Source organism: Heteronotia binoei, chromosome 19, assembly GCF_032191835.1.
Source record: "Heteronotia binoei isolate CCM8104 ecotype False Entrance Well chromosome 19, APGP_CSIRO_Hbin_v1, whole genome shotgun sequence".
In the NCBI taxonomy this organism is placed as follows: domain Eukaryota; kingdom Metazoa; phylum Chordata; class Lepidosauria; order Squamata; family Gekkonidae; genus Heteronotia; species Heteronotia binoei.
In genome coordinates, this window is record NC_083241.1 from 11,369,898 (window position 1) to 11,382,907 (window position 13,010).

Sequence of the window (13,010 nt, forward strand, 5' to 3'; positions counted from 1 at the left end):
AGCCAAACATAGGTACAATCCAGATGGCAGCATGCAGCATCAGAACTACTGTGTGACAGCAAGATGCTGAAAGGGAAAATGTCCACATATTAGCCACGCAAGTATGTCGCAGAGCAAGACTGCATAAGAACTCCTAGAATTCCACTGTCCACCACCCCTAGTCCTGAGCAGCAAGTACTGAAGCTGGAAAACCTACTAGTTTTCTTCTCACACCATGAAACTCTTGAAGTAGACTTGGTGCTTGGGGGGGAGCAACAGAAGGAGGGCTTCTGGAATTCTGGCCTCGCCAGCAGGCCTCCTGATGGCACCTGGGTTTTGGCCACTGTGTGACACAGGGTGTTGGACTGGATGGGCCACTGGCCTGATCCAACATGGCTTCTCTTATGTTTTTAGTGGCTATTAGCCACAAGTAGAGAGGGAGCACTCTGTCTGGGGCAGTGATGCTTTGTCTTCCTGGTGCTTGGGGGGGGGGCAGTGGGAGGGCTTCTGGAATTCTGGCCTCACTGGTGGACCTCCTGATAGCATCTGGGTTTGGGCCACTATATGACACAGAGTGTTGGACTGGATAGGCTGTTGGCTTGATCCAAACAGACTCCTCTTCTGTTCTTACAGACCCCTCACAATCCCTTCTACCTACACTGTGGGATTGGGGGTATCACAAAAGACTAGGGTAGGGAGACGACAGGAATGATATGCTATGAACGTGCAATTTAATCTACACAGGAACGTGATTGGATGTTCCTTGAACGTAAGTGTAACCGAAAACATATTAAAGATAACGTACAGATGGCACTTAACACCAGAGAGAACTGCAAAAATAAAGAAGTCCCTTCCAAAAGGTGTTGGAAGTGTAACTGTAAAGTTAGGTTATTTTTTCATATATGGTGGCAAGAAAATGCCCTGTAGCAAAAGAATACTGGCAGAATGTATTCAAAATACTAGAAGACATTATATAAAGCGGGGGGAGGGGGGGAGAGCTACCATATGACCCCCCCAAACTGCCATTTGGGGGACTTCTCCTTAGACTTGTCTATGGAGGCCCAGGTAGTAACCACCGTCAAGTCCGCCTTTTTCCATCTGTGGCGGTATGACAGTTGGCCCCTTTTCTGGAGCACTGCAACTTAGCAATGGTGATCCATGCTACGGTCACCTTGAGAATAGACTACTGTAATGCCCTCTACATGGGGCTGCCCTTGACTCTGACTCGGAGACATCTAGTGCAGAATGCTGCAGCACGGTTAATGGGACTCCTGAGATGGGAGCACATTCAACCAGTGCTGAAAGAGCTGCACGGGCTGCCTATTGTGTTCCGAGTCCGTTTCAAAGTGCTGGTATTGACCTTTAAAGCCCTATATGGCCGAGGACCTGTCTATCTAAGGAACCGCCTTTCCCCAAATGTTCCCCAGAGAGCACTGCGTTCAGGAACTAAAAATCTATTGTCCATCCCCGGACCAAGGCAGGCCAGACTGGGCGTTACAGGGCCAGGGCCTTCTCAGTGGCAGCACCAATGCTGTGGAATGCGCTCTCTGAGGCCATAAGAGCTCTGCAGGATCTCTCCCAATTCCGCAAAGCTTGGAAAACTGAACTTTTAAAACAGGACTGTAACAACTAGGGGAGAAGGCTGCCGCTTTTATGGTACTGGGGAACTCCACCAGAAGGACCACCAACAGATAAACTGTAGACTCTGTAGAGCACCAATACTGTGTTTTAAATTGTTTTAAATTATAATTGGCTGTCTTACTGTTTTATATTTGAAATTGAGATGTAGGTTTTTATATGATTGTTAGCCGCCCTGAGTCCATTTGGAATGGGTGGGATATAAATGGAAAGTAAATAAATAAAATAGATGGTTTTAACCAAAATTTGAAATTTGTAAATAGCTTATTGGTAGCCGCCTGAACGATTTTGGCACAATACTGGAGAAAAATTACAAATTTCCAAGGCCAATAGCTTGGATCTGTAAAGTTTTGTTTATTATGTAAACAAATAAAGTAATGGGAATTAAACCTGGAATGTAAAAAGAAATGCTCAAAATACGAAATTGCCATTTATTAGGGTCATTTTTTATTAAAGTCACCCTGGTTTTGCATGTTTATGGTATTGTGGGTTAGCTCATATTCTTTTGGTACTGTTACTCGACTCAGCTTTCATTGTGAATTTTGTTTTGAAAAATTTAATGTGCATCGTACTCTGCACATAAGGCACAGTGTGCCTAAAATGTTATTAAATGTTATTACAGTGTCCAATAAAGTTCTCAACTAAAATGGTGTTAAAGATGACAATTTAAAAAAAAAAAACATTTTTGAGCCTTATTTCCAAGCAAGCATGAAGACTGTCACCATTTAAGAACAAAAATGCAGCCTACAACTCTTGTCGGTCTGAAAAGGCACCATTGTGCAAATGAACGTTGTGTTTCTAGAAAGAGCCATCCTTCAATTATCAAAACTGTGAAATGCTCACTTTGGCTCTCCTTTTGTGAAGACAGAGCTTTTCCAGCTTGCCTTGTTTTGGAACCAGCTCACTTGCTGCAAAGGACCTTAACAGCTCAACTTTCCTCCCCCCCCCCCCCCCCCCGACAACCAAGGAGCAAGTCTGCGACATAAATATCCATGACCCACTACTGTTGCTTCATCACCATTCTTCCCCAGCTGACTACTCTGCCTTGGAAAAAAAGCACCAGATAGGGCCAAGAACGCTGGATATTGGCTGGCTCTCTGCCCTGCGGTCGGGGAGAGACACTGCTGCAGAGATCCCAACAACTGGTGGAATGGCACATGTGACCTCCGTGCCAGAGAACCCATGTAACACTTCCTTTAAGCCATTCCAGAGCTTCCCATAAAAGGAAGCTTTCTTTACTGGGGGAAGAATCGGAGGCTTTTTTACGCAGCCTTAGAAATAGAACGCATCTGCGTAAGATAGAAGGAGAATCGTTAAGCTGATGAGGGGAACCATGCTGTCGTTTGCAGGTATGGGATTTGTGAAAACGCTCTACAGCAAGGGAACAGGAGCTGCTAACAAGCGCCTCAGCCCACTGCTAGTATGGTGATAGTTTCTCAAGCGCCTTTGGCCTGACACACGGGAAAAGAATGTTTGTTTTCAACGTGACTCTAAAAATTAGTCCCTCGTTAGAAAGAAGAGCGAAGCATTTCAGACTATTTTTGCCCACTTCGTTTTCCCGAATAAAAAAGGGAAATTAGTTCCACTTCACACATCGCTGTCCTTCCTCCACCTTGCTGGTGTATTTCAAAGCGGCACTTCAAGCCCACCAATGTCTTTTCTTCCATTCTGGGAGGGAAAGAATGGAAGTGGAGTGGCAGAATTCACATCCATGGCAATGTCTGAACAGTTGGTTCCTACTGCCCAACGCTGGTATGTCAAGCTGTGAAAAGAACCTTTTTCAAACAACCTGACACCAGCACACCCCTTTCAGGCCAAAGAATCTCTTTTCCTGAGAATCCTAAGCATCAGAGGCCCCTTAAGCTATTGCATCCCTCCTGTGAGCCTCTAACAATATTTCTAAACAGCAAGCTATGCTTATTTCCCTTCCAGAAAGCTACTCTGAGAACCAGATCAGAGCCACTAACAAGACTCAGCCTCTGTTCACACAAGAATTCCAGCGGGCTATTCGAGTGAGAACATTGGAAACTGACCTTCCCACCACAAGGCAGCAAAACTGTACTGGACACCAAACTATCAGGGTGGTCAGTTTCTTCGGCAAGTTTTTTCCCCCCTGTAAGCTTTATAAGGATCCATGTTGAATTTAAGGAAGCCTATGCAGCAGATGACAGACTACTGTAGGCCTCAGGGCTGGTCTTCCATAGTAATCCTAGCTCAGGGTGATCTGGGAGTAAAGTCACTCTGCCTTCGCCATTTCCCCTGCACAACCATATCTCAACTGCAACACCATGATATCTTGTGGACACCTCAAATACATGCACAAAGCTGCCACTGAATGCACACCTGGGGAGGGGTGGGGTTTAACAAGTCACTTTTTCACAGCAAAGTATTTCATACAGGATAAATCACATTTTCAGTCATTATCAGTCCACACTGGTTTTGCATATCCTTTCCTCATGTCTCCCCACCCCTCACAGCTTCTGGTATCCAGCAGTTTTGGACCAGGGTACCTTAAAGGCCATCTCTTCCCCAGGAAGATGCTCTTGCATTTCGCCTTGGCTCAGGATGTCCAGACCATGAGGGCAAAGTGTTGGGGTTCTTGCTAACACCCCCACCCCAATTCTCTGTAACTCGTTCTCCTTTGTCTGACTGATTTCCTTCCCAGCTTTTACAAAAACTTTTAAAAGGTCTTTGTTACTGCACAGGGGTGGGGGTGGTGTTTTTGTTATTCTGACTGGCAACAGTTAGCTGCTTGCCTTGCCTCATAAGACTAGTTATTTTTTTTTAATTAATGTACTGAACTTTGTTAGGCTGTTAGGCAGGACATAAATGCCAAAATGGTGATTTGAAGTTCTAGGGGGTCATTATTTCTCTGCATGACCTGGCCTGGATGGCCCATGGTAGCTCAGTCTCATAGGATCTTGGAAGCTAATCGGGGTCTAGCCAGGTTAGTACTCGGACAGGAGGCCAGCAAGGAAGTTCAAGGTCACTACACAGAGGGAGGCAATGGCCAGGGCTTTTTTTGTAGCAGGAACTCCTTTGCCTATTAGGCCACACCCCCTGATGTAGCCAATCCTCCAAGAGCTTACAGGGCTCTTCTTACAGGGCCTGCTGTAAACTCCAGGAGGATTGGCGACACCAGGGGTGTGTGGCCCAGGGAGGGAATTCTAGCAAGAGCTCCTTTGCATATTAGGCCACACACCCCTGATGTAGCCAATCCTCCAAGAGCTTACAGGGCTCTTCTTACAGGGCCTGCTGTAAACTCCAGGAGGATTGGCGACACCAGGGGTGTGTGGCCCAGGGAGGGAATTCTAGCAAGAGCTCCTTTGCATATTAGGCCACACACCCCTGATGTAGCCAATCCTCCAAGAGCTTACAGGGCTCTTCTTACAGGGCCTGCTGTAAACTCCAGGAGGATTGGCGACACCAGGGGTGTGTGGCCCAGGGAGGGAATTCTAGCAAGAGCTCCTTTGCATATTAGGCCACACACCCCTGATGTAGCCAATCCTCCAAGAGCTTACAGGGCTCTTCTTACAGGGCCTGCTGTAAACTCCAGGAGGATTGGCGACACCAGGGGTGTGTGGCCCAGGGAGGGAATTCTAGCAAGAGCTCCTTTGCATATTAGGCCACACACCCCTGATGTAGCCAATCCTCCAAGAGCTTACAGGGCTCTTCTTACAGGGCCTTCTGCAAGCTGTTGGTGGATTGGCTACATCAGGGGTGTGTGGCCTAATATGCAAAGGAGTTCCTGCTGCAAAAAAGGCCATGCCAATGGCAAATCACCTCCAAACATCTTTAGCCTTGGAAATCTGATAAAGGGCCAACCATAAGTCAGCTATGAATTGGTGGCACTTTCCCCCGATTCTCTATCAAGGAGCCGCTCAGGGTCATTTTGGTAAAAGAGGGTGGTCTGCTGCTAGTGACTTCCTACAGAATAGCAGACTGTATCAGTAAGATCACAGGCAGCTCTGGGTCAGGAGAAGGTTTTACTCTGTCATGGCGCCAGTCTTACCTATCAGTCACTTCGATTAACAACCACGGTGGAAAAAGCGCTCAAATGAGGGGAGTAAAGACAGGTCAAGACAGACGGGAAACACCTGCCAGTACTTACAGCATATCGGGGCAGTTGTCCGGTTTCTCCAGAAGTCCGCCCTCCATCACAAAGCGAAGAACTTGCTCGTTGGACATGCCTTGGTACGGCTGCTCCGCTAGAGTGGCTATTTCCCACAGGACGACGCCAAAAGACCTGCAGGGAAAGCGGGCATGTTGGGAACTGGTTCAAGCCAAGCCCACCTACTTCAGCCAACAGAGAACTACGTAATTCCCTTCTGTGCGCTGCTGAGGGTTTCTCCAACTTGGCAACTGTTGGACTGTGCCTGAGACAAAGAGCAAAACCAGGCACTGCCACATGGACATTTAGCTAGGGTGGTGCTCCCATGGGTGACTTCTGTGAAAACAGCGCTAATGCCTCCCCTGCACATAACGGATCTGGTGGGGGTGGATCTGCAGCTGCAGAGTCATACTGCGGCTCCTCTTAAAACTACAAATCAGATGTGAAACCCATGACAGGCAACGGAAGTACTCAACGTCAGGATCCCAGGGAAGACTAGGGGAGGGGTCCCCAACCCCCAGGCCCTGGACCGGTACCGCTCCATGCCCTGTTAGCAACCAGGCTGCAGGGCGAGGCAGAGGTGCTGCACCACCCCTTTCGCCCGCCTGAAACCCGGGCAGACGAAAGAGGCAGTGCAGCCCGACCACCCCTTCGGCCTGCAACCTAGATGGACAAAAGAGACAGCACGGCCTCGCTCTGAAGTACCTCCTCTTTCGTCTGCCTGGGTCGTGGGTGGGTGGGTGGAAGGGGCAGCGCCACAGTGGCCTTCGCCTACCCCTCATTTAAAGACCGCTGGGGGGCAGGGATGGGGTGTGGGCAGGGGGGCAACCTGAGGCAGCCAAATCCTCAGCGCCCCCACCGGACTGTGGAAAAACGGTCTTCCACGAAACCAATCCCTGGTGCCAAAAAGGTTGGGAGCCATCGGACTAGGGGATCTAGCATTCTGCTTCCCGAAGTGGCTAGCAAGACAATTCCAGGAAGAAGAAGGGCGCAAAGACTGTAACCCTACAGCCACTGACATCCCCAGAATATTGCTGCTGAACAAGGAGGTTCTACTTAACTACTGGGGCCATCAGCTATATATATACACCCCCACCCTTTGTAATTCAGTCTAATCCCTTTAAACAAAAACCTTGTATGCCACTGCCTATCACTGCCCTGTAGCAACAGATTTGGTACTCCCATTATGCACTGTGTGACAAAGTACCCATTATTATGTCTGGACAACAGTTCTTTTATTTGGAGCAGGGCCATATCAACATTCTTAACCCTGACAGTAACTTCACAATCTCTCTCCCCTCCCCTTGTTTTGTCTAAACTATAAAGCTCTTCCCTCATTGGAACGTCGGTGCAGCAGTCCCTTGGATCATCTGGTTTGCCCTCTCCAGCGCTAGCCCCTCTTTTGAGATGAAGTAACCGGAACTGTACAACTATGCCATAGGCACAGAAAGCTTTAAGAGGAGATTAGACAGATTTCTGGATGAAAGGTCTATCAGTGACTGCTTGTCGTGGTGACTAAAGGAAACCTCCACAATCAGAGGCAGTCAGTCTCTGAATACCAAGAGGCCTCCTGTAATGTTACAATCACAGATCAACCAAGATTAATTCACAGAGTCATCATCCCATCTATGCACAATAAAATTCCAGAACCACATAATAGCCCGACTTCAATAGTGCCAACGTAAAAGACAACAAGCTGGTTCCTTGTTAAACATGCCCAAGCGCAAAATTTGATCTCGCCAGAGCAATCCAAGAGAAGGAAAATATAAAAAGCATCAAGTCTGCCTGAAAAATTTGGTAAGATCACAGAGACCGAATGTCCCTTTACAGAGGGCAATACAACAACACATGATGGATCATTTCATTTGGCAGGGTCAAATACACATTGAGGGTAAGGGATACAGAGCTGAGGTCTCCAATTCAGCCGCCGATGCACCTCTTGTGGAAGTCGGTGGAGCAACCAGTGATATCGAGGCTGATGAGGCGGTACCCTCCGCAGCAGAGAGAGAGTCCATTTCGGGAGGTGCGAGCACCAAAGCCAGTAAGGCAGTTTGGAGACAAGCAGCCCAGTTTTTACACTTTTGCTTGCCAAATTTCAGGCAATGAATAGAAGAGTCGGTGTGGTGGGCTTTCATTCCACGCTGCCAGCCCCGTGTTTGTTTGCACGCAACACTAAAATTCTCCCTCCCCCCCTCCTTTGCTTTTGCACTGGGGATGCTGCCATTTGCCTCTTCTCCAATCCTCCTTTCAAGTCAATACCAACAGGGAATTAAGCCCATGCATAATAGGCCACTGTCTTCTGGAACTGAGCTGGTGTTACTTGCTCAATTCCCAAAATGTCCAGGTGTTTCTTGAGACTTCTAGGCATTGCTCCAGGGGCTCTAATGACAACTGGCACTGTGGTTGCATTCTTCTCCCAGAGGTTCTCTAACTTTAGGTCTTGGTATTTTGTGATCCCATTGTTTCTTTTCTATTCTGCTGTCTCTTGGGACTGCTATGTCAATGGAAAGGAGAGGAGAGGTCCCCTCTGCAAGCACCAGTTGTTTCCGACTCTGGGGTGATGTTGCTTTCACAACGTTTTCACGGCAGACTTTTTACGGGGTGGTTTGCCATTGCCTTCCCCAGTCATCTGCACTTTCCCCCCAGCAAGCTGGGTACTCATTTGACCGACCTCGGAAGGATGGAAGGCTGAGTCAACATCGAGCCGGCTACCTGAAAACCCAGCTTCCTCCGGGGATCGAACTCAGGTCGTGAGTAGAGAGTTCAGATCACAGTTCTGCTGCTTTACCACTCTGCACCACAGGGCCGTTGCTATGTCTATTTCTCCTTTTTTCTACAACTGCAATATTAGGTGTTATGCTCTAGGCGTTTAACTGTTTGTAATCAGAAGTCCCAAAGAATCTTTGTTCCATCATTACCCATGATCTTGTCTGGTTTGTGCTCCCATGAATTTCTGGCTGATGGGAAGCCATTCTTCTTCCAAAGATTTCAGTGCAACTCTAATTTAAGGTTGTTTATAGTCAGCCTGAGCAATTTTACTGCAGGCACTGGCCATGTGGTCAACTGTTTCATCCTTTGTCTTGCAAAGTTGACGTTTGCTATTATCACTGGTCTTCTGAATCTTGGCCTCATACTATTTGTTTTGAGTGCTTCCTCCTGTGCAGCTAGAATGAATCCTTCAGTTTCTTTCTTATTGTGGTCCAGTTTGGAGCCAGTTTGGTGTAGTGGTTAAGTGTGCGGACTCTTATCTGGGAGAACCGGGTTTGATTCCCCACTCCTCCACATGCAGCTGCTGGAATGGCCTTGGATCAGCCATATCGCAGGAGTTGTTCTTGAAAGGGCAGCTGCTGTGAGAGCCCTCAGCCCCACCCACCTCACAGGGTGTCCATTGTGGGGGGAGAAGATATAGGAGATTGTAAGCTACTCTGAGTCTCTGATTCAGAGATAAGGGTAAGTATAAATCTGCAGTCTTCTTCCAACTATTTTCACTATCAACTTTGTTCTCTATGTCTTTCAAATATTGCCTATGGCAAGTGCATTTCCTTTTAGCTGTCCAAGTGAGTTTTGATTTCACTCTTTTCCCACTTTCCTTTGGTTTCTGTAACTTTAAATAAGGATTTGCTATATATATTTAACTTACTGAAGGGTTTTACTTATATTCCAATTGTAATTACAGTGACTGATTTTATATTATCAGAGATATTCTAGCTTTTAACCATCTTTTATATTGTTTTAGGTTTTGAATATTTTCTCTTGGAATGCTGTTTTTGATTTCGACTAGTGCTGTATATTTGCTAAATGTTTGTGCTAACTATTGGAAATTTCACTTAAGACCTTTTGTCAAATGAGCTAATAAAATGATTGATTGAAGTGTGTTATACTTCAGCTAAAAGCTTCTCTTTGCTTATCTTGGTGTAGTCATTCAGTGCTCCGTTTTCTTCTTCAACTGCCTTCTTAACTTTCAGAAGACCTCTTCCTCCTAATTTTCTTTGTCAGTAAAGGTGAACATCATTTCTAGAGTGTAGTGAGTGACGCATTGACATTATCTTGCTACTAATTCTGCTTGTTTCCAATCGATGTAGCATAGAACTGGGACTGCCCCCGTGTCTTAGAACTGGGAGAGCCCACCATTCCAACGCCGATGGCACATAAACCAACAAAAACGAGAGTTAACAAGAGGCTGAGGAAAATGTAAACATTGGACGAAGGGACTGGCAATTTTAACCCTCGACAGCAAATCCTCCTTTTGAAGAAGAAGACGACCGCAGATTTATACCCCGCCCTTCTCTCTGAATCAGTCTCAGAGCGACTCACAATCTCCTTTATCTTCTTCCCCCACAAGAGACACTCTGTGAGGTGGGTGGGGCTGAGAGAGCTCTCCCAGAAGCTGCCCTTTCAAGGACAACTCTTGTGAGAGCTATGGCTGACCCAAGACCATTCCATCAGCTGCAAGCGGAGGAGTGGGGAAATCAAACCCGGTTCCTCCCAGATAAGCGTCCTCACACTTAACCACTACACCAAACGGGGTCTTTGGACTCTGAACAAAGGAGCAACCATCCACCGCAAGAGGAGGGACAAGACAATGAGCAAAAAGCCCAGGGAAATGGAGCAGCTCAACACGGGATGCCCTTCAAAAACACAAGACCGCTGGAAAGAATGAGAGATGAAAAGTTCAAAGCATTCCAAGCATAACACTGCCTGGGATGTACGCAGCTCAAGGGGGCGTAAAGCAAACCATATGTTTGTTCACACACCGACACTCCCATCTACAGAATACTGACATGGGCTGGAAACTAATGTATGCAGTGGCTGCTTGATGAATGCAGCGCTCCAAAAACAACACTTCAGTTCACATATTACGGGACCACAGACCTTTTCTGATCTGGAAATAAATTCCTATATCAGGCAGTGGGGGGTAGAGAGAGCAGCCAGTGGAACAATCCTTGTGGAAGAGGGTTTTTTTTAAAAAAAAAAAACTGCCTTAACTGTCAAGGTACCAAGGAAGACAAACCGAACCAACTTATTTTCACGTTTATTCCTCTATGGAAGAATCCCACCCCCTCCAAATTACATAGTCGATTTGTAGAAACCCTCTGCACACACGGGAATGAACTCCTGCTTGATCCTGATCACGTGCAAAATCCATATGGATTTCTCTTTTTCCCTTACAACGGTTTATTCTTTTAATAACACAGCTTAGGGGTAAGAGCAAAAAATAGAAACAACCCAACCATTACACTGGAACGCTACAGCTTCCTGGCTGAAGTGTGTAACTAACACACTAATACCTTCCTTCCAACACGAATAGCAACGTCAACATCAACCATAATTGCCCTTAAATACTAATCAGAATTTCATTGATCTAAGGTCTGGATTCAAGTTCTAACCCCTCCACCAAACTTCTCCTTTGGATGTCCATGTATTTGTTTTTAGGCTCCCAAAGGAATTTGGGCGGCGGCGGGGTGTGTGTGTGTGTCATCACTGGGCTCCTAAATTAGTCTTTCCAGAAGACAGGGCTACAAGGCAAGCAGGTGGTTCTCCCTTTCCCAGGAATTCTGCAAATGGAAGCCAAGAAGTTTCCAAACATACTCCTCTATCTAAGAAGCTAAACTGCTAAGCCTCGAGTTTCAAAATGCTCTCCAAGGCTATGGGAAATTATCACAGGAACAAAATGATACCGTTTCTAATTTTATAACTTTAAATTTGCTATATTAAAGAAGAAGATGATATTGGATTTACATCCCGCCCTCCACTCCGAATCTCAGAGTGGCTCACAATCTCCTTTACCTTCCTCCCCCACGACACCATGTGAGGTGGGTGGGGCTGAGAGGACTCTCACAGCAGCTGCCCTTTCAAGGACAACTCAGCGAGAGCTATGGCTGACCCAAGGCCATTCCAGCAGATGCAAGTGGAGGAGTGAGGAATCAAACCCGGTTCTCCCAGATAAGAGTCCACGCACTCAACCACTACACCAAACTGGCTCTCCAGAATTAAAGGATTTCTCTTTTTAAAACCCAGTCCTTTCCCCCCCCACCACCACCAAAGATTCCAGTTTCTCCCTCTGCTTCCTTTGCAAAGAGACCTTGCCTGGACTTTATAAACCTGAGCCAAACTCAAAAACTGTACAGGTGTTTGCCTAGATTTGCTTTGAGAGGGCTGTTGGGTTTTTGTTCTTTTTTAGCTCTCACAGATGTTTCACAGAGGAGAGGAAGCAACTCCCGGAGGCTACGCTAACTTCAAACAGGGACTCTGCAAAAACAGAATGGAAACAGGAAAAACCAGATGAGGCCAAGGGGTTAAGAGAGGGCAACGGGTCGGCTCTTCCCTGGTCCCTGAAACCTGGTTACGTCTCCAAAAGCATTTAAAAATAAGCACGGCTTTTAAAGCACTCTGGTGGTTACCAGACATCCGAATGCGTGGTGAACACGCCGTCCTTAAGCGATTCCGGAGACATCCAGCGGACGGGCAGCAGGCCTTTCCCTCCTTTCCGATAGTAATCAGTTTCATAGATGTCTCTCGTCATGCCAAAATCTACATCGCACATAAAGGGACACGTGAGCATAGTTAAAAGATCCCGACAGAACATATTCTAAGAACACAAGAAGAGCCCTGCTGGATCAGACCAATGGTCCATCTAGTCCAGCACACAGCGTAATGGCCGAGACCTTCCCCTCATGTTGCCTCCTGGCTTTGGGATTCAGAGATTAACCGCACATGAATGTGGAGGATCCCTTCAGTCCCCATGGCTGGCAGCCACTTATCCTCCATGAACCTCTCTAATCCCCTTTTTAAAGCTGTTCATTTTTTGTGGCCATCACTACATCCTCTGACAGCGAATTCCAAACGCTCTGTATAAAGTTGTATTTTCCTTTTTGTCCATCCTGAACCTACTGCCCATCAGCTTCATCGGATGCCCTCGAGTTGGAGAGGGAGAAAAACTTCTCTTTGTCGACTCTCTCCGTCCCACGAATAATTTTATAAACCTCCATCGTGTGCCTCCTTAGTTATCTCTTTTCTAAACTGAAAATTCCCAGTCTCTTTAGCCTTTCTTCACAGGGAAAGGTGCTCCAACCCCTAATAATATTGGTCGCCCTCTCTACTTTTTCCAGCTCTGCAATGTCCTTTTGGAGTGACCAGAACTGTACAGAGTATTCCAAATGAGGCCGTTCCTGGGACATTACAATATTGGCCTTTCCCCCCAATCCCTTCCCTAATTATCTCTAACATACAGTTTGCCTTTGTCACTGCTGCAACACACTGGGTTGACACTTTCATTGAGCTA

The 13,010-nt window shown here is 46.7% G+C and overlaps 1 protein-coding gene across 1 annotated transcript in view; it reads right to left on the reverse strand.

Annotated features, from left to right (window-relative positions):
* IGF1R (insulin like growth factor 1 receptor) overlaps positions 1–13,010 on the reverse strand; it is a 275,725-nt gene that overhangs the window by 8,783 nt on the left and 253,932 nt on the right. The window contains exons 19-20 of the mRNA XM_060260047.1: positions 12,130–12,259; positions 5,729–5,863 (exon numbers count right to left, since the gene is read on the reverse strand). Of these exons, the coding sequence (XP_060116030.1) occupies positions 5,729–5,863; positions 12,130–12,259 (265 nt within the window). The remainder of the gene's footprint in view (positions 1–5,728; positions 5,864–12,129; positions 12,260–13,010) is intronic.